The sequence below is a fragment of the Phalaenopsis equestris genome, unplaced genomic scaffold (assembly GCF_001263595.1).
Source record: "Phalaenopsis equestris unplaced genomic scaffold, ASM126359v1 Scaffold211777, whole genome shotgun sequence".
Classification (NCBI taxonomy): Eukaryota; Viridiplantae; Streptophyta; class Magnoliopsida; order Asparagales; family Orchidaceae; genus Phalaenopsis; species Phalaenopsis equestris.
In genome coordinates, this window is record NW_018230755.1 from 55984 (window position 1) to 79140 (window position 23157).

Sequence of the window (23157 nt, forward strand, 5' to 3'; positions counted from 1 at the left end):
TACTTCGAATTTAACTTAAACTTCAATCGAGTTTAATTAAAAATTGACTTAAATCTAACTTAAAGTAGACTTATTTTGATTAAAGGAAGAGTCAAATCTAAAGTGGCTTAGTCTCCAAGTCTAACTCAGGTTAGATTTGACCCAACTCAGGAGGCTTAACTCGAGTCAACCCAGCTTAACCTTGGTTAGCTCAAAATTTACTAAGCTTGATTTGGATCAATTCAGGGTTAGTCCAAGTCAATTAAGCTTAGCTTGACCTCAGTCAAACTAAGCCAACCTGGATCAATTCTGTTAAACTCGGGTTGACTTGAATTAATTTGAAATTAATCTGAGGTGAACTCGAGCTAACTCGAATTTGTTGGGAACTCATTTTGGATCAATTTGATCTAATTCAAGCTAATCTGAACTCAACTCAGACTTAGGTGACTTGAGGTTAAGGAATGTTTGACTTCTCATACGAGAACAAAAACATGCTTAACCTCAGTCGGGACACTTTGGGTCAAGGTATAAACAAACATAAAAGACACGACATAAAATTCACCCTAAAAAAATACTAAAACGTAAACTTCAACCATAAAATATAACCTAGTTGGAGAAGCTATTTTGGAGGAGGGAATCCAGGACTGCTAACAAAGTATCTTCCAGTCAATTATGAATAATCAAACAACAAACCCCTATGACCCCAGGAGGACGGAACTATGAGATCTTGACCGCGTCATTTCAAACATCAAAAAATAAAACACAAAATAATAAAAATCTAATCGGCTAAGAAGTCTTAAGTGATCTAAAATTCTTAAACACTAAAATCCGAAAAGGAATATAAAAGTTAATCGACAAAGATCATCTAATGCAATTTTAACCCTGCTACCCGAATCTACGAAGATCTCTTAGACGACGCAACCCAGGGTTGTTGACAGGAATCTTCTTGTCGGAGTAGGTTTGACCATCTCTTAGACTAAGTAGATAAATAACCTGACAATCCTGGGACTATGGAAAGCCATGGGTATCTTGACTGGGTTGTCTCAAATAAAAAAAAGGAAAGTAAATAGCTAAATCACCAAATAATAATATATATATTTTATACAACTCTGTTTTGTAGGGTAGCTGAAGACAAAAGACTGAGGTATTCTAGATTTACTTTTTATGTTATTAGGGTGTGTTAACTTTGTGTTGCAGAGACGGTCATTAATACTACCCAAAACCCGAAGTAAAGGATGAACCTCAACTAAACCGTTGACAAAGAACATACATCATAGGATAGTTTGGGAACTTGACAGGATTCTTCTGAGTTGTCAAACATTCATCCGCAACCCTTAGGATAAGACTTTGAAACTTTTTCCTTGAAAACAATGATATTCAAGTTTTTTGAGGTGGTGATGGCGAGTGGCGGCTGACCGATAATGGCGGCAGGCGGCGGGCGGCGACGATTGGCTGGGGGGTGGGCGGCTGGAGGGGGCCGGGGGCCGGCGGCGGGCGGGGGGGGGGGGGAGGGCGGCGGCAGTGGGAGGTGGCAGCGAAGGTGAGCGAACGACAGCTATGTGTGGCTGCATCGAACGCCGGCGACGGGTCGACGGCGGCGGGCGGCTGACAGTGTGTCGAAAGCTGCGATAAACAACTGGACTCGTTGTTTTTAGTATTTTAAAAACAGACAAAAACATGTTTTTTTTTAGTATTTAAAATAGAATTGTTTCTTCAAAAAATAAAACAACAACAAAACCTTTTTCCTACTAAGTGGGGTCGGCTATATGATTCCTTATTCTCCATTAAGTCCTCCAAAAAATAAAAAACAGAAATAAATTTAAAAAAAAACAGATAAGCAAACAATGTCTTTTTTTGATTCCTATTTTTTGTTTTCAAAAAAAAAAAAAAAAAAAAAAATTTAACCCAAAAAGAGCGCCTTAACAATTTTTAATCTGTTATTCATGCAATTGAACTTTTAGAAATTAAATCCTAACTCAATAAGAATGAATAGGGCTTCTTAGACAATGAAATGGGTTTCTAGGTAATTGTTCATCCTTTTTGAGTCAATTTTGGTTATCCATCTTTACTTCATCTCTTTTTTTAGGACCCGGTGCCAATGCTGGTGAAGGTACTTATCTGCATAAAGTTGAAGCTGCAACTGTGGCAAGGGACTGCTTATTAGCAGCAACAAAAATTGATCCTAAATCTGGGCCGTTATGGATTAATCTTGCTAATGCATATTATTTGATTCATGACTATGACAATGCAAAGAGGTGTTTGGAAAAGGTATGATGATATATTCCCATGGTTTGAGTAACTTTGTATTATAGTTTGACATTTTAAAAGTCCCTGCACAAATATGGCATATAATTGGTACGACATGTCTGGTTCCTGTTGATATAATAGTCAATAAAAAGAAATTTCTGATGCAATGTTACACTGCGCTATAATTTATACAAGATACTTGAATATCGGTAGCCAAAGCATTAAACAGGAAAATTATACAATCAAAGTCATCTTGTAAGCTTCTATTCTTCTATTTTGCTAAACATTTATCTAATTAAAATCCAACTAAAGAAGATGTAATCATGATTTTTGAGAAATTACAATGAATGACCTAAACTTCAAAATAAAGTATCTTTTACTTTAGCCATTGAGGAATATGGCAAGCTTAAGAATATTTTTTTCTCGTATCAATCTTCAATATTAATTTAAATGCATGAAAGTGACAATGTTATACCTATCAAACATTTAACCTGAATATATTTCTTGCTATCAATATGTAAGATAGCATTGCAATATGCACTTACACATGAATAATCCACCCACTCACAAATGCACAATCACCCACACCTATTGGTGTATAATCAGAAGTTTCACATAGTCAATCATTGTTATCCAATAAGAACGATGATCGGTGGTGAGATAACATGTTTGAAGATCAGCAACTTCTGTTAAGGCTGGTAACTCCTAGGTCGATGGATCCTTCACACACCCATATTTTTGGTGGAACAACACATTCATTTGCTAATTGAAGCAGATTTTATGGCTTGACTACTTATAATGAAGATAAAAAGTAAATTAAATCTTCATTATATTCAAGTGCATACTAACGTACCACAAGTGATGTTTATTTATTAGGAATTTATAAGCTAACTCTATCTCAGGTCTCAGTCCAATATGCACTCTCTGTTGATTGGTGATTGCATTACTTTGATGATTTTTCCCTCATAAAATTAATAGGACAAACTATCATTACAATTAATTACAAGAGAATCCTTAAAATGATATGCTGACCAGTATTGTCATCAACATTGATGGATAGACAATGTTGAACATCCCTTCATAAACTAAAAATTTTGTCTACAAGAATTCTATATGCTATGGTGAGTACATAAAGAAAATTGAATCACTAGTCTAATGGAGCCGTACTTTCATCCAACAAATACATGCATCTCTTATTTGCCTGACAGCTCTTATTGAATATAAAAAATAAACATCCAATCTTTATATCTAGAATTATATGTAATCATAATATGTTACTGATGTTATATTCTAAAAATGGTAATCTCATTGTCATCCATCACACATACACATGGCACAATTATTATCATACTGTGAGAACAGTAAATTTGTTGTGCCATTATAGGCCGCCTCATCATTGGCTTGGGGAGGGCTCTCTTATATGCTTGATTGACTTCATCCACCTCTCAAGTACTGACAACCATGATCTTATATAGCTTGGTTAGCATAATCTTATTCTGAATTTCTAGCAATCGTTGACATCGCTAACTTCTTATCAGTAATAAGCAAAAAATCTTATATCGAGTTATTCTACAATTAGTTTATCAAAGATTTAGATCACATTAATTGCTACTTTTGTTGCCATTTGTTGTGCCTACACAATCAAAGTGGTTGGTTTAATCTACCAAGTTTAGAGTTTTAGAAAATAGAGAACTTGAAGCGATCTCCTTTTTGGTTCAACAATTTGATAACCATCTTCAATTAAGCTTCATCCTTCAGATTTATACGATTTGAATGGGTTGGAGTTCAGCCATAGTTGTAGAAACAAGAAAAATATAGCAATGCTCTATTGAATTTTTTGGATTATAATGAACCAGTGAAATTCTAACAGAAAAACAAATTTAGAAGACTTATTGAATTACTAGGCTGTAGCTATCCACTGTTAGATGTTGGAATTATCAAGAGAAGTTAAAACTTGCAATAATAGGCGATGACCAGCCTTGTCTTGTGATGCTTGGAACAGCATAAACTGTAGGAAACTTCATGATATGGCTCCTCTCAGGTCTGGGTTGCAATGACTCTGCACAATTTTCATGGAGAAATAGAAAATAAGTCTTGAACTAATTTTGGCAAGGTCATAGTCACTACTATGGTTGCCTCCTCGCTCTCATAAATAAAGGGAAATCCATTCCAAGGTGAGGGGAAATCCTTCCTTCAAACTAGAGATGCCTGAGACAGACTGACGAAAGAACCCCCCGATCATCTAAGTTATTGGTATTCATAGGCAATACTTATACTTTTAACATCCCAATTAATTAAATTATCTCTTCAAAAATAGAAAAGAAAAGAACGCGTTCTTTATATAATTTGTTTATTTATTTTTAGGGCATTTACATACACACCACCCAATTCCCATGTATTTACATATCTAACGCCTATACTTTACTTTTTATATTTGTACCACCCAATTGCTTAAAATCACTTTAAAAAATATCACTATTTTAACTTTTTAAAAGAGAAAGACATCTTTTTTTTTCTAGGTAAGGTGGCATTTATGTAAAACATGAAGTTTAGGTGTTACATATGTTAATCCGTAGGGATTTAAGTGGTATCTATGTAAATCTTCCTTTATATTTCTATCAATAGAAGTCCCTTATATCACTAGCTGTCATTTTCTCAAGGCTGTAAGGGACTTGTCCTCCATGCCTTGAACATTCTTACACTTGTAATAGATTGAAATTATTGTAATAATGATTATTTTGGTAGGGGTAATTATTTCATGTAAGAACAACCTTTGTTTGAATTAGGTTCTTTTAATCATCTCAAATCAAACTAACTTTGACCGAAATGTATTAGTAAAAGGATATATTTGACTACGAGCATTGGAGATTCAGTTTTGAATATCCAATTTATTTTCAATTATGTTTTCAACCTAGTTAATGTGCTTATGATTGGTAGGGAAAAGATCTTGATTTGATTGTAGTAAAAGTTGACACTTTTTTGCTATGCGTTTCTTCTCTTATTTTTTCCAAATCTATGAGAATATCTGCAGATGGATAATTTTGCATTACTCGCAAGAATAATGGTGATTGTTGTTTCGGTTTCATTACCTTTAATATCCTCCTTCAAAAGCATAGAAATACATTCTTACCTTCATATTATAAAGTAGAGGTGTTTTTAAAATCATCATAGATGGCATGCCTATCATTTTGACAAGGTGTAGACCTAATCAAGAATGGCAAGCATCCATGGTAATCACATTGCATCACACCTCTTGCAATTTATTTCCAATGAATAACTGGACTAGACATCATTTGTTGACTTTGATTTCATTTCATTTTCTAAGCACATCAATCTATAAAGAATAGAAGGCTTTTTAAGAGTTAGATTTAGTTTTTTGACTATATGATTTGAGAAAACATTATTACAGCTTCCTCCATCAAAAATCTTGTCACACTTATTTTGCACAATGCTTCTAGCATGAAAGATTTGTTGATGTCAATCGAACTCGGAATCTATAGAAGTCTTAAAAAACAAACTACTAAAAATTCTCTATCATAATACAAAAATTATTCATCCTCATTATCGACAAGGGTATCCTCAATTTCAATTTCTTCATTGTGTGGGTGGTCATTCTCTACTTATGACATGCCCATTTGGACACTTCAATGTAATGCGTCCAAATCTCAAGCATCAGATGCGTTTTATTAAATAATTTTTAATGTTTGTTGGCTAGCCTCGATATTTTCAGATGTTTTTGAATGATGATGGTTCTTCGCAATTTTTTGAATCATTTCTTTGAAAATATTGTTCTATTATAGATGAAAAATTCTTGGTATAGCCTATGTATTTCTACTTTAGAGTAAATTTTGTCGCATCAAATAGCATAAACTATTATTGTAGATGTATGACATTTGCAAAGAATGTAATCTTCTTATGAATAGAGCGCTGGCATGATCTTCGGGTTCGAGCACATCACATTTCAACATTAATTGTCCAAATTCTTATATATGATCTACTTACTACTAATTGATTGTTGTGGAAGGTTATGGAGTTTTATATAAGAGTCTTGCTCTAGTTCTTCGAAGGTTCTCCCACAAAATGGATGCTATTTTCTTCAATTTAATAGCCACTAATTTGACACCTCTATCATTAAGAATATTTTTAATCAAATGCACATTTGACAGTATGAAGCCAATCTATTAAGTCTGTGGAATTTAGACCACTCCAGATTTCTAAAGTATCAATTTTAACCCCAAAATTTTGATGTCTTCTATTGGTTTTCTTTTTCCGATAAGATTCGCCTTGATCGAAAGATTCTTGTAAGCTTGAAGGGGAGTGTTAGCCATCTTGAGGTTTAAATGATGATCATCTGAGTGAATTGAATTTGATTCTCTTTTTTTTCATTTCGAATGCCACTAATCTTGTTTGCAATTGTTTGATTTTCTTATGTATTTCTTCCAAGCTGGTTCTTGATTTTAGCAAGGTGGGATTCTCCTAGGAGATGTCCTAGTCTAAGTTCTGATGCCAAAATTGACACGAAAAACTTAATATCAAATTACCTAATATTAGAAATAAAGTAATGCTAAGAACACTTATCAAAAAAGAGCTCAACAATTAGTTTATCAAAGATTGAGATCACATTAATTTATTCCAAGATAATGCACCAATCCATCTTAAAACCTGCTTCCTAAGTAGGATCAAACAATTCTAAAATGTCCTGCAATATTTTCAAACACAAACCAGCCTCTTTGATTGTGTAGGTACAACAAATGGCTGCCAAAGGAGTAGTTGAAAACCTACTCCTGAACTAGTGAGTGCTGGATTCAGGCTGGGATGATCTCCCACCATTGCAGACCATAGATTTGTAATCCTAGCCTGTGGAACTTCTTCTATTCTTACTCATTTGACCAAATAAAGAGCAGTTGGTCAGAAAGTTTTTGCTACGAGCAGATTGGAATTCCTCCCAGCTGACCTGAGGTCAAGAGAAGCCAATCAACACCAGTAATGTGTTCAACTTTGGTTTAATTGATTGATTTTAACGGTTTAGAAAACAGAGAACATGAGTTGAGCCACTTCTTGATTCAAGAATTTGATAATCATCTTCAAGAATTCTCCACCCCTCAGATATTTGAGGTTTAAATTTTATGGAAGATTTCTTGAATTTTTAGGCTGTAGATTTTCATTGTTGGATGCTGGAATAACCACTTGAAGTGGGAAGTTGCAAATAATAGGAGACTTCCAGTCTTGTGATGGATGGAAAAACAACAACTGCAGGAACTTGCATGAAATTGCTGTTCCCAGATTTGGGTTGCAATAATTGTGCACAATTTTCATGGAGAACAGGAAAATTATTCTAGAAGAACCAATCTTGGCAAGATCTTCGAACTCAATATGGTTTTCGACTCCTTTCCTCTCCTAATCAAGGGAAAATCCACCCCAAGGGTAGAGAAATTCTTCCCTCAAACATGTTAAACCAAAAATATACTTACAAAAGACCCCTAATTCATCTAAAGTATAGGTATTTATAGGCAACTCTTAATACTCGTAGGAAAAGCTTGCTGGAAAGGGTTAGCCATCTTGAGGTTTAAATGATGGTTTGCTGAATGAATTGCATTAGATTCTCTTTTTTTCATTTCGTATGCCACTAATCTTGTTTGCAATTGTTTGATTTCCTTATGCATTTCTTCCAATCTGGTCCTTGATTTAGCAAGGTGGGATTCTCCTAGGAGATGTCTTAGTCTAAGTTCTGTTGCCAAAATTGGCACTAAAAACTTAATATCAAAATTACTTATTATCAGAAATAAACAGATACTGATAACACTTATATCTAAGGAGAACTCTAAAATTAGTTTATCTGAGTTTGAGATCACATTAATTTATTCCAAGATAATTCACCAATTGGTTCTAAAACATACTTCCTAAATATGATTAAACAATTCTAAAATACCTTGCAATATTTTCAAACACAAACCAGCCTCTTTGATTGTGTAGGTACAACAAATCGCTGCCATTGCAAACTATAGCTTTGTAATCCTCTCTGGTGAAACTTCTTGTATCTTACTCATTTGACGAAACAAAAAGCATTTGGTCAGAAAGTTTTTGATAGAGTAGATTGGAATTCCTCCCAGCTAACCTGAGCTCAGGAGAAGCCAATCAACAGTAGTAATGTGTTCAACTTTGATTTTATCGATTGATTTTAGATGTTTAGAAAACATTGAACATGAGGTGAGCACTTTCTTGATTCAAGAACTTGTTAATCATCTCCAATGAAGCTCTGTCCCTCAGATATTTGGGGTTTGAATCTTATGGAAGATTTATTGAATTTTTAGGCTGTAGATTTTCACTGTTGGATGCTGGAATAATCATGAGAAGTCAGAAAATGCAAATAATAGGAGGCGACTAGTCTTGTGTGGATGGAAAAATAACTACAGGAATTTTCATGAAATTGCTGTTCCCAGATTTGGGTTGAAATATTTGTGCACATTTTTCCTGGAGAACAGGAAAATAATACTAGAACCAATCTTGGCAAGCTCTTAGACCTTAATATGATTATCGCCTCCCTTCCTCTCCTAATCAAGGGAAAATCCACCCCAAGTGTAGGAAATCCTTCCCTCAAACCTGCTAAACCAGAGATACTCACAAAAGACCCAATGAACGACCTTTAAGTATTATTTATTTATTTCTTAATTAATAGATGTAATTTTCCAATCTCTCATTATGTCAATCATCGTAGCATGTCTTGAATTTTAATGTTTTTATAAATACTTCTAATAGCTAAAGAGTTGAACAATAATTGTTTTAGAAGAAATGCTTGTTCCTAGACATTTTGTGTGTGTTTACTTTAATCTCAAACTTCTCTAGATGTCCATTTTAGTTTCTCAACTTACAAATTCAAATGTAGTTTGGTCTTTCTGTTTTTTCTTCCTTTTGTTTTTGGCTGAAACGTAGTGAAAAGCAATTTACGATCTCATTTTGGACTTTTCATTACTCATTCTCAAACTTTTGAGTTGGAAACCTCCCTCCCTAAATTAGTTGCATAAATAGACCATCTTGATTTATAAATATTTTTCTCTGGTTAGTTGCTTAGCCTTAAGTAACTATATATATATATATATTATATATATATATATTTATTTATTTATAAAGCCCAAGGGCTAATATATTAAAAAGAAAAGGTACAGATAGGTTGTATGAGATGACCTAAAAGAAGACCCAACTCACACAATACAACACACAAAAAAATCCAAAGAAGCAAAGATACATAAAGATAAAAAAAAACAAAAAATCCACCAACATGCACAAAGGTGCTAGGGACGTCTCACTTTAGTTCTTCATCTGCCTCTAGTTCGCGGAAGGGAGCCAGCTAACAAATTGGTAAGGTACGTACCATTATCTGAAGTAACCAAAGTATCATCCATCAGATTTCTGAGCTCAAGTATGTCTCCATTCTTCTTCTTCCTCCTCCTGGATGTGTAGATCTGTCATTTCTCATCCTAGGATTGACTCAATTGATCAATGGATTGGTCCAAAGGTGGCCGAACAGGTGTAAGGACGTTGCACATCTTGATCTCCCTGAGTCTGAGTAGCATTGACATCTTTCTGGACCTGATGAGGCGGTAGTGAAGTAGCAGAGGTATTTTCACATGTAATATCAGTGATAGGTTCTAGGGCAGGAGGAGTCTGAAGAATCTCCCTCGACTCTATGATAGGAGGTTCCGAAGACGGGGGAGCTACAACAATGTGTAGAGACTGAATGATTGATATATTGCCTGCGGGAATAGTAACGTCTTCAGGTGTATCCTTTTGATGATCGATAGTGTCAATAACTTGGAGCTGATCAGTAACTAATAACTTGGAGCTGATCAGGAGAAATTTGAATCACTGCGTCTATTGGATCACTTTGTTTTTTTGGTCTGAGGTGGGGATGTAGATGATGACATTGAGAATTGGAGTGACCAAACATTCGACAGTTCGAACAATACGTAGGAAAATGCTCAATCTCTACATTCTGCCAATATCCATGATGTTGTTTACCCAATCATATTTCCTCAGAAGTGGAAGCAGTAATGTCTCTTTCAACAAGTACTCTGACTTCAGATGGACGAGAAAAATTAAAAGTAGGAATGTCCGTCTTGGGTGGCTTACCATAAGCTGAGGCAATAGAATATAATACTTTTTGAGAAAAATAATGAAATTTCAGATTAGGAAGGCGAATCCAAACCGAAATGATTGGCAGTTCCGTCTGTGGGTCAAAATCCACAGACCATTTCAGAATCTTCATTGCTCTGTTATCAATACAAATTATCCTTCTAGTAAATAAGCGTGTGTAATCTTCTTCATTATTAATTTGAATAAGAATGTGTCTACCATCTAATAATCCAATTTTTCACTCCCCAACAAGGTGCATAAGTTCAAATTACTTGTGAATATGCTTCATTTTGGGATGACCATATAAAAATTTTCCAACCAAATTCAGACGACAAGAGGAAGCAAGTTGAATACCTTCAGCTTATATAAAAAAGATAGCAGGCTTCCAATTTTTCCTACCAGGTTTCTTGATGTCCTCCTCTCACTCAAACGATAGAGGGAAAGAGTGCAATTTAGGTGTACATGAGGCGTAAACACCCGTGAGGGCAGCTGCATACGATCTGTTTGAAGTCATTCTCAAAATAAAGGTGTGGCTTTAAGAAGAAAACACGAAAAAATGGTGTCGACAGAAGAAGCTGAAAAGGAGAATACGAGCCGCACTGTAGAAGAGCCGCACTGCAGAGATGAGAAGCGTAGACCGAAGAAGCTGAAAAAGGAGAAACACCGGGAGTCGCACTGCAAAGAGCCGCAGAGAGCCGAGATGAGAAGGAGGCGTGAGAGCTGTTTGCGAGACGGGAAGGAGTGGGAGCCGTAGAACTCGCGAGACGTGAAGGAGCGGGAGCCGCAAAACTCGCGAGAGACCGCAGAGCCAAGAACTCTCGCGAGACGGGAAGGATGCGTCGCAGATTGCGAGATGCAGGGACATACGCGAAACACTAAGGCGTTGGCGCCGGAGAAGAGGCAGCGTAACAGTTGCTAGGGTTCACCATCAGGCGAAACCCTAGCAGAGGCGAGCGGGAAGGAAGACAAAGCCATCGATGTGATGATATATATATTTTGTTTTTTTTTTTGAAAAGCCCAAGGGCTGATTTTATTGAAATAGAAAGGATACATAAAGGTTGTATGAGAAGAGCCCAAAAGAGGTACCCTACCCATATGATACAAGTACAGTAATACCCCAACAAAAAGATACATATAGACAATAAAATGTAAAATAAATTTAAAACATGCAACAAACAAGTAGCTAGGGACGAGCCAATTTAGTCTTGTCTCTTCCTCTAATTTTAGGAGCGGAGCCAGATAACAAAATTTGAAGTATTGTGTCATTGCCAGAAGTAAGCAAAGTATCATCCATTAAGTTTCCAAGTAAAAGTTGAAATGTGCCCCCAGGCTTCTTGTTCCGCTGAGAAGTGTAAACCTGTCATTATTCATCTGAAGACAGACTCATGTGATCCTCGGTCTAATTTGATGTTAGAACCGTAGTAGGAGGAGAGACAGTCGTTGCCACCGAGATAGGTTCCAGTGTATGTGAAGTGTGAATTGTTACCTCTGCACCTGATGCTTCCTGAATAGGAGCTGCAGGACATCCTGATTTTCGGTTCGAACATTGTTCGTTGTAGTATTGTCATAAGAAAGGACCCCAGGGGCGGACACAAACTCCTGTCTTATAGTGATTCCCTCATCAGGTTGGTCATCAGGTTTGTTGGGAGCGCGTTCAGGCACATGGGGTGCACTAATAGTGTGTTCCTGCTTTTGCCTATTGGTTCTCAACTATGGGTGCAATCTGAAACATTTCTCCAACAGGTGCCAAAATATCTTACAGTACTTGCAGTAGTAAGGTTTTTGTTCCATAATGATTTTTTGCCAATAACCATTGTGAGCAGATCCAAGCCAGATTTATTCTACATCTAGTAGTGTAATATCTCGTTCAATCAAAATTCTTGTAATAGAGGGCTTTGAGAAATGAACTGTAGGTAGGTCTACCTGCAAAGGTTTTCCAAGGATAGTCCCAATTGTATATAATATAGGTAGGTCAAAGAAATGAAGCTGGAGTTCAGGTAATGAGAACCAGAGAGGTGCAATTGGGGGTTCTTAACTGAGATCAAAATTAGGGGTCCATTTGAGAAATTTCATATGTTTTCCCTTAATTCTGATAAATTTCTTTGAGAAAATCTTCGTGTATTCATCTTCTATGATCAGCTATATCATAACATGCCTTCCGTCGAAATGACCCACCTGCCAATCCCCAACTAGTTCGAAATCTTTAAAATCCTTCCTGATGATCTCCATCTTAGGGCAACCTAATTGGAACTTTCAAACTAGTGCAAATTTGTATTTTCTTGCATGAGTTGAAATTTCAGCATAAGAGAAGAAAATTGCTGGTTTGCCCGCTTTTTTCTCTACTTTTTTGATGAGATTGCAATCATCATTTTTAGAAACAGAACCATGGTAAATCCGCGGGAATACCACACTATCTTTGAGGTGGAAAGGGGAGTTGCGTTTGTGAACCACTATAGCATAGGAGGGTTTGGTGGGATTATCTTCGGCGATGGCGGCAACATAGGAAAACCCTGAGGCCATTAGCATGCTTCACACAAGCACTACAGCAAATGGCGCAACCGGTACGCGAGCAGTTGAGCAGTTGAGCAGTCGAGCAGAAAATGTGGTGGAGCAGTCGAGCGGTCTTGACGAACCCGCAACCCGCTCAGACGCTAGCAGTAGACGACGCAGCAGGCTCGACGATGCAACAGACCAGGCTCGACGACGCAGAGACGACGCAAACTCCTCCGTTAGCCAGAGCCGAAGACAAAGACGGGAAGGATCGAAACGAGCGAGCGAAAACAGACTTCTGTTTTGTTTCGAGCTAGGGTTCGCCATGAGCGGAAACTCTCATAGGCGAAGGAGACCCATACTTATTTTATATATATATATATATATATATATATAGTTCTCTTACTAGTTATTTAAATTTATTATTCTTATTTTTTTTAATGAACACTAGCGTTAATGAATGTGGATTGCATAAATGTTATAATAACAAAATATCTTAAGAAGATTTAACATGTATCAATAAGACTAAGCCACCAGGCTTTTACTAGCTTGGGCAAAATGGTGAGAGAAATTAATACCTTGAAAAACAAAGTCAAGTTAGTGGAAGAGAAAAGTGAGATATTTTGTCTGTGATTACAACATTGAAAGATGTAAAGAAGATTCTGATGGCTAAGATGAAATTGATGAAGAAAAAAATTAGAAAGTTGTAGAGGCTTTTTAATAGAGATCAATTGTTTTTGTCTTGGCTATTGACCTAATTACATTAGCTAATATGACTATGTAGTGATTTGCTCAAAATGTGTATTTATTATTTTTGTGCTTGAAAATTAAAAAAATGTGTTGTAATATTCATCTTACATTTGATCTTGAATTGTAGTATGGGGAAAATTAATTATTAAGGTTTCTAATTTGCACCATCCACTAGAATGTTTACTCTTCATGTCTTATAATATGAACTTGATGACGCTGTGAATGGCCTCAAGAATCTCATCTTTGCTTTTCAACTGAAGAGTACATGTTATTAACATATTAATTGGTATATGAACTGTACTATGAAAAGGTCAATGGGCATTACCAATTAAAGATTTAAAGATAAAACATCAAGTTATGTTAACAAATTCTTTGGAATGTGTCCCACCATGTTTACTTTTACATTAACATCAATTACGCTTAAAAGTAATCTTATTAATTGAAGCATTAATGAAGAATAATTAAATTTATTTTAAAGATTTAATTCTTTTTTATCTTTTTGTTGAATAGACTTATTGCATGATGGTGTGAAAATCTTCCCCATCTATCTCCAATCAAATAGTTATTTAATTGTTTAGGCTTCTTATTAATGCTCATTTTAGTCACTTGCTATAAAAGACAACTCTTTAATGAAAAACATTTGCTTGCATACATGTGATCAAGTGAAATCTATCATCATTTCTATTCATCCGCTCTGCCATACAAGTTTGTCCACTCTATCATCCTTATTTGTCTACCTTGTTTCTTCTTAATGCCATTTGCAATCAACTCTTGGTACCATAGAGGATGCTCTCTTTTAAATATTACCTAACCTTTTGCCACCATAGGCGTAATGTGCTCAATTTATTGTAAAGGAATAAGTTCCTACCACAGCTTCTCAGCGACCCAAATTACTTGTTGAATCTAGCTTCTTGTCACTCTCTGGGGACTAAGCAGTTCTCTTATAATCGTATCTAGCTCACTCAAGCTCACTGGTTTGCTGATGGCTCTCCGAGCACTGTAGAGATGCTTAAGGCATTTCTTAAGTTGAATGTCCATAATGCCTGAATTACTTTCTACAATTAGTTTTTCATAATTGCAACTGAGATAGATGATAGAATAACCAAATTGCTTAGGATTTAGTAGGATAACAAGTTAAATTGATCACTTAAAATGGACATCTAAAATATATAGAGACTATTTTGGTAATTTTCTTTGATTGATATAATAGTCTTATTAATATTTCGAAAGCATTTGACTAACTAGAATTTATTCGTTTATATAAATGAGGATATAGCGCACAACTATTGTAATTATCTTTTTATTATGATTTTTTTAAAATTAATATTAGTTTTTTTTTCTTCATTCAGTATAAGGCTTCTTCAAGGACTTTCATTCATATCACAAGAAATTTATCCTCTCTAGTTTATATTTGTTACTTTACCTATTGTGTACAAGATCAAGGCCATCAAAAATTTTCATGTGCTACATTTTTATATGATTACTGACACATACGTTTTGTTTTTCCCTCTGAAGAGTAGTTTAACAGTATATAGAACTTATTATTTAGAAACTGATTAATGTATTTTTGCTATTTTTTGTTCCACATATGTCATCCAAATTCTAGTCCATTGTAGGTGATGGATGTCTATGTGTGTAATCTAAACTGTAAATACACTTCTCTGTTCTTACTAGATAGACAACTCATCCTCTTGGTTTTGCATGCCAAACCTTTTATTTTCAATGCTCAATGCACAATAATCATAGCCCTTTTTATTTTTATGATAATGTTTCTGCATAGAGTGTAATAAATATAAGACATTTGGAAGTAACATCAAAACATTGACTCTATTGGAACACAAATTTAAAACTCTTCAATCTACATAGAATCATATAACTATGTTATCTAAAATATCATTTAGTTTTTAGACATTTAAGATAAGATGCCATAAAAATTGCTTCATGCAATCCTAGTCTCCATCCAAAATGTTCAATGTTTTGGGTGTAATATTACATGGTTGGAGAACATTTTGTTCTTAGTCAGCATTCAGAATTAGGGCTGTCAAAAAAGCTCGTTGTTCGCGAACAGCTCGTGTTTGGCTCATTATGTAGCTCATGTTCGGCTTGTTCGTTAAGTAAACGAGCCGAAGACAACACGAACAAATTTTTAAGCTCGAAATGTAAAAAAGCCGAACACGAACAACAGTTTGTTCGCTCGTGACTCATTTTAGCTCGAAATAAAAAAAAATTATATAAATTTTTATAATAATAATTATTATATATATTTATATGTAAGTTTATTTCGTACTAGCCTGTGTGGTAATGCGGTTATATTCATTTTTTTTTTTTTTTTGCATAGATTTAGTCCACGCTTGAATTAAGGACTCTACATTTATTTTTTTCAATTAATTTTAACGAGTCAATTTAAAGTCGAACATGTACAAGAATAATGATTTCGCACACGAGCTATTTCAAATGATCCAAACACAAGCCAAGCTTGAGCTTGCTCAAGCTCGGCTCGTTTACAACCCTATTCAGAATTTTGAGGATGCTGTATGGTTTTTTCTCTTGCATGACTAAGCGTCTGAGGTTTCGCCTTTTAGTTGGAGATAATTCTCTTGCTCTTTCTCTCTCTTTAATGTTAGGACATATTATAGGATCTTATCATTAATAATGCATATCTAATATGTGATGGGGAAAACAATACAATAACACACAAGTTTTTAGGATAATAGCCATTAATCCAAATTAACTATTGACGAATTCTAATGAAAACTGAGATTGGAAATTTGATGCTTGAATTAAGGATCATAAATGCTTGTGATTGTATTGACATTCTATATGATTGAAAGATGCTCTGATTGTATTAAATCAGTAAAAATTTAGAGGAGACAGAACAATATAAGGGAAAGAATTCACAAGAAATCTAAGCATCATATTTTTATACAGTGATAGCTTCTCAATTGATTAAAAATTCTTACAATTTATCTATGAAGTTAATTTCATAAGAACAAGAATTTGCACATTCAATGTATTTTCTTATCCATCATTCTAAAAGCAAGGTTGTGCTATTTATGAGCCTATCAGTTACCTTTTAATAATAATTAAGTATATTCTAATTAAATCAATAAGAAAGCACCCATTAGAAGGAAGTATCCTAGAATCTAAAAGACATCATAATTTACAACCACTGGCTCCCTGTTACTGTCCTCGAGGGTGGAACAAAAAGCTACCCTTGTTAGAAATCATTAGCTTCACTGGTATTGCAGGCATGCTAAAAGAAACTCAAAAATAGCAAAGGATTTGCTAAAACTTGAGATTGCACCCCAAATATAGGAATTATTGGAAAAAAAAATTGTTTATTAGCTCCAAATTGAGGAATAATTTGATAAAATGGGAAATGGCTCGAGTGGTCACAGAGTGATTACTATTTTTGCATCACTCCCTCCTCTCTCCTTTCCTTATTTTTGTTATATCACACATCTGAAAGTAAAGTCAAAACATTATTTTATTTGGTCTTTCCAAAATTAAAATTCTTAAATTCACACTTGAAATCATAAAGTAAAGCTACAGTAAATTTTCATTTGTTTTTGCTTTACCTATACTGAGAAGCCATAAATACTTAGTAGTTTCAATGTTATCTCAGAAACTTTCATTTATGTGTGCCATATTGAATTGTTGAAATGTATTTAAAATTTCTATTGAATTGCACAATTTCTAAAAGAAGCTGTGATTTCATTTACATTTTTGAAAGTACAAGCCATCCCCTTCTAGGTGTAGATAATTCTATCTCTTTCTAGTATTTGCTTTATTTTGCTTGCCTTTGGTCCCCCTCATCTTCGTAGCTTTCTCTTTATTTAACTCCCCAGTGTTTCTTAGGAACAAACTGTCTTGCTCTCTCATGCGTTCCTTCTTCTACTTCTCCCATCCTCTCTCTCTCTCTCTCTCTCTCTCTCTCTCCTATCTTTTTATCTTATATACGATTCTTTGAAATTTAGTATGACTAATGAACACCTTATCTTATATGGATAATCCTAATGATGATAAGTGATTTTAAATGTAAACCTTATCTGATAAATTCTAGCAATTGTTATCATGGAACTTCGAAAGTGTATTTGTGATTGATCTATTGTAGATGTTTTATATTTGTGTTAATTTGTGCCATGTTTCATGCAAATCAACTCATGAAAACCACTCGACTAGAATAATGTGTGATCTAATTGATACTCACAAGTCGATGTTTATGATACTGAGATGACTTTTGGTTGTTTTTAAGTCAGGCAGTCTACAATAGGCTTGGCTTTCATGGAACCTGAATTCATCAAATTCAATGTGCAAGGAAACTGGTAACTCAATTGATAGATTCCTATCAATTAATTGTTATTGTTGAAGGAGGATTTCTGAAGTCAATCCCAAATGTTTATGAAAGGCTAATGATGTGGCCAATATGAAACTAAAATTTTAGGAGTCAAAGGAAAATATTTAAAAGCACAAATAATACTGGTCCATGAAAATAAACACTAGAAAATTTACTAAATTCTTTGGCAATTATAGAGAAAAGAGGTGAAATACTCTATCATCACTTAGCCTTGAAGGAGATGATAGAAAGGCTACTTTTCAAAACTAGTTCTTCAAGCATGTAAAACATAATTAATAGCTTTTTATCAGCCCAAGGAAGACATGATAGTAAACTTGACTTTGAAGAGTGAATTTTCAATTCCTCTTAAATATCGCTTAATTTTAGATGTCAGATTGCTTTCAGGCGGGCCCCATATGCATTTTTGAAAACAATAATGATTTTTGATGTTATTATTTGTGGAATTAGTTATAATTTGTTAAGTATAGGTGCTTTTGGTGTCCAACAATTTCCTATTATTCACCAAACAAAACACTTTCTTCATTTGACATTATTTTTATTATTCAATTGGTTGTGTCCAATCCGATTAATCAATGACCATATTTGCACCTCCATGATAAGTTTGAAGAGGATAGAGCTTTTTGTTAGGTCGATTTTATTTATAATCATTTAACACCTTTGTTCCTAATTGCAAGGTTGCAACAATTCAAATGGTAGTTCTCTTATTATCCTAATCCTCAATTTAACAATGTGATTGGACATTATATTCATGTGAGGTATTTGCAATCCCTTGCCAGATTTCAAAGCTATGCATCTTATTGATTGATACATTTAAAATGAAAGCTTTTTTTTCCTTTCCATTTGTTGCTTGACCTTTTGCGAGACGACACAATCTATAGTTTTCAAAGTAAATATCTCTTGTTTGATTACTTATCTTTTTAATATGGTCATCGTCTTTTGTTTTGGTTAGATAGCTTGATTAAATATTCTATATTGTGGTGTGTGTATTTCTATAATAACCTCCAGCTTTGAAATTGAAGTGTTTGGTGTTTCCCTGTAGGCAGGCAAGTTGGAGCCCAACCAGATGTCAGTGCGATATGCCATTGCTCTGCATCGAATCAAATATGTTGAAAGATTTCAAGAATGTAATGATCAAATAGCATGGGCTGCAAATGAGATGGCATCTATTCTTAAGGAAGGAGATCCTTCAATGATTGATCTTCCAATTACATGGGCAGGCTTGGCATTGGCTCATAGAGTAGAACATGAAATTACGGTAACACGTGAAAGTGAAAATAAGGGGCTTGTAGAGGTTGAGGAGCGTGCTCTTTATTCACTAAAACAGGTAATCATCATGATTAAGGGCATGAAATTAACTTTGTATGGCTCTACTCATTTTTGGCTTTCATTGCAATTTTAACATTTGCTCTAAAGTATGTTGTTAGTTTTAGTTAACATACACATGCATGAATATATAGAGTCAGCAAAATCTGTAATTTCTATTAAATAAAATATTTAATCTATCTTACAACTACCCTTATTGTCAATGATAAGAAAATTTTAACGAAATTTCTGTACCTTTTGAATTTTTTTATTTTGTTTAAATTTTAATTGAAATTTATTATAAGAAATATAAATTTTTATAATTCAAGCATCACTCTAACTTAAGATGAAAATCTTCTTGGTATTTATTTTAATGCTTGCAAATATTTATTAGAACTTTTGAAATATTGTACTATGTCATCATTTTCATTTGTTCATTAAAATTTTGCAGATGGCTAAAAAATAGACGTTCTTTTTTTGCTGATAGAAGTTGTTTCTTATTGAGATTATAAAATTTAGTATTATGTCAATAACAATGGATATATATAATAGAAAAAAAATGACTATTAATAAAAATCCATATCTGATAGGAGTAGCATGAGTCATCAGAATATTAGTTGAAAATTAATTAAATTATGAACTAGTGCAAAACATGCATCTTTCCAATCATGAGTACATCATATTAAAGTAATATATTAGTTTAATTAAATGAACTTAAAATAGCATCATGTTTCTACATACTCATCTTGCCACTATAAGAATTGTTAAATTAAGGTTAAAATTGCTGGGAGTTTATTTGAGTGAAGTATCAATTGCCTTTTAAATAATAGAATAGAATGCGTTGTTTTACGTTGTCAATTAAAGAGGATATTTGTGGTAAGAATTCTGCTAATATTATTGTCTAGGTAATTATCATAGTTGAAGTTCTTTGTTAAAAGTAGTGTAACAAAAATTTCATTATTAATAACTCATGCAAAATTTGTTAATATCCAAATTTAAATTCATAATAATTAATTGTAACCTAATTAATTTATCTATTTAGCTTTTTCTAATTAATTTTGACAAAACATTATTATGTAATTTATGATAAGTTACATATCTTATAATGATAATAATTTGATGGGTATGGTACTCGAGAGGAGATTGAATTTGTGTTTCCAAAAATGTTTGCAAAAAAAGTTTTAAATATGAGAAGAAATAACAATTGCATTATGAATATAAAGTGCAAGTAAGAACAATAAATAACATTAAAATTTTATGTTGTTTAGTCTCGACTAGCTTACACAATGCCTAATTCTAACTCTGATCTGGATTCTACTAACTCTAGGTTGTGCCAACAAAATGAATCCTTTGTTCTATGAATCAATGGATAATTTTCCACAAACACTTTTACTCTCTTTGTAATGCGCAAGTGATACTCAATACACAATACAAAATGAAACACTAAGCCTTTGAAGAAGTATTCATTGAAGAAAGAAAAATCTTACAATGGATGCAATCCTTTTGGCTCTTACTCTTCATTTGCTCTTGATTTCTTTTTGTTGAATAATTTGAATGAGAGATGTAGAATGAAGGCGATCAAGAGAGATTTTTTTTATGAATTTCTAAGAATTTTAGGGTAAGTAGGTGTATGTATAGATCTTATAATAGCTTCAAAACGTCTCACAACAACTCCATTAGATCATAGAAGGAAATATTTGAGAATCAATATTTTTCGTGCTAATAAATTACCAGCCTTTACTATCATAGTTAGCAATGTTTTGTGAAATAACTTATAAAAACTCACAAAGATAAAGGATATACACCAATTTTTAACTTTTGTTTGCAAATGCTCAAATGTTACTTGTATGATTGCTCATCTAAAGTTTGCATATTAATTTGTAAACAAGTTTGCAAGGACCTATATTTTTAATTTGATTTAAATAATGTATACCCTTATAATTGACAATTATCAACAGATAATGATGACTAAATTTTAATTAATATTTTAATAATTATAACAGAAACATATTTTAATTAATTTGAGCAAGTTTAAGTACATGGACATAGTGCTAAATTGTCATATGGTTATACACAAATAAATACTAGTGTTGAAAAAATATATCTCCAATTTTTCTTTAGCTAAAGTCCAACATTTTGACTCCTTGTTTGTGTCGTCATGGTCAACTAGATCATGTCTTTGATTTTGATCATTTTCAACGTCACAATCCAAGCATCTTATCAATTCTGTAACCACTTCACATGAAATATTAATATCTCTAATACATGTTATCATCAAAGTGATTTTTTTTTTGCATAATGGGCTCAAGCAGTTAATGGTTTTCCTCCTTTTATGATGATAAACCTATTTTATTAATTATAAGAGTTTTGGTGCAAAATGACATCTCTCCCATAGTAATATGTAAATTTAGTGTATCACGCCCTTGAATATATGCATTATAAATAAGTGAATAAATATCTAACATATATCTAGTGCACTTTTTGGGAATATTGAAAAGATAGAACAATTAATATATTCATGTCAATTGTGAGTAAATTACATAAAGCAATTAATAAATAAAAAAAGGATGAATCATACAATGTTCTCTTTGTACATCACAAAAATCTATCCTCTACTGAAGGTTTGATAAAAAATATATGCAATAATAAATTCAATGTCCACGAAATCAATTTTGGCATTTCTTTTAACAAAATGTTCTTGATTAAAAAGATGTTTAATTTTGATGTATATTGTTCATGAACGCTAAATAGGATTCTTAAGTTTAATTGGTAGCGCTAATGTTATCGCATGTAAGTATCATGCATTTTAATTTTATTCTGTTATAGCTATTAATTTAACCAAAGCATCTATGCAGCTCAGTTGCCTAGATGGAAAATTGTCTTTGAATAGAAGTAAGCAAATATTTCATTGGGAAATAATCCTAAGAATATTATAAAACTATTTTGGGGGCTCATTTCCGAAAATGAAATAAATACTTTATTGCACTTAAGTAAAATTTTATATATTTTTAGTCTAAATTATGTAAGACAATAATTTAAGGGTAATTAAAACTACTATGAAAATATCATATAAGATATGCAAGATTGAGATCACCATGTTTTTATTATATCATATAGTAGTAAAAACAAATAAAAAGAGTGATGCATAAAAGTAAAGAGTAAAGAGTAATGAGAAGCAAATCAATTAATCATGGTTTAGCCCCATGCTTACATCCACATCTCATGCTCTCTCTCGAGTTTCACTTCTCTCTTTTAGCCACAAGGTGTTGAAACCTCTTTCATTAATTGGCAATATAGTAACCTTTCTACTTTAAATGTGAAGAAAGCTACTCTGGCTCACTTGCTAGTGATGCAGAAGTCCATATTTTTCTAGAATGGGAGAATTCTCATAAACACAAATGTACTACTGTTACAATAATCATATATTCAAATTGGAGGAATGCAATGCTTATAAAAAAGATAATTTCTTTGTGCATGCTTATTTAAGAAACTCTCGTTAGTGATTATAAATTAAATCTAGAGAATATTGCTTAAGAAAAATTCTTCTCTGTGTTCTTTGACTAGTTTTCGCTCACTCTCATGTTTAGATTTTGAAAATCATTTTATATTAAGTGCATTAGCCTCAAAACCCTACATATTTGAATTAATTAGAGTGATGATTCATCATACAACTTAGTCTACATTGTAAAATATGATTAGTTAAACCTTTTTCATATTTATTAGCTATTAATATTAGTTGGTTAAATTTGATTAATTTTTTAAATCTATTGTATATTAAATTTTGAATTAATTTGAGTAAAAAAATTAATTTGTTCATTTAACTATTTGAAACAAAATTTATCGTACGGTATGGTTCATTTATAAATTTTTTGATTTTTAAAATAATATATAAATTTATATAT

The 23157-nt window shown here is 33.3% G+C and overlaps 1 protein-coding gene across 3 annotated transcripts in view; it reads left to right on the top strand.

The window, feature by feature from the left end:
* Positions 1–23157, top strand: part of LOC110036849 (probable UDP-N-acetylglucosamine--peptide N-acetylglucosaminyltransferase SPINDLY) — a 94944-nt gene that overhangs the window by 38588 nt on the left and 33199 nt on the right. For all 3 annotated transcript variants that reach the window (XM_020741390.1, XM_020741392.1, XM_020741391.1), the window contains exons 9-10: positions 2066–2247; positions 18993–19277. In XM_020741390.1, coding sequence (XP_020597049.1) covers positions 2066–2247; positions 18993–19277 — 467 coding nt within the window. The remainder of the gene's footprint in view (positions 1–2065; positions 2248–18992; positions 19278–23157) is intronic.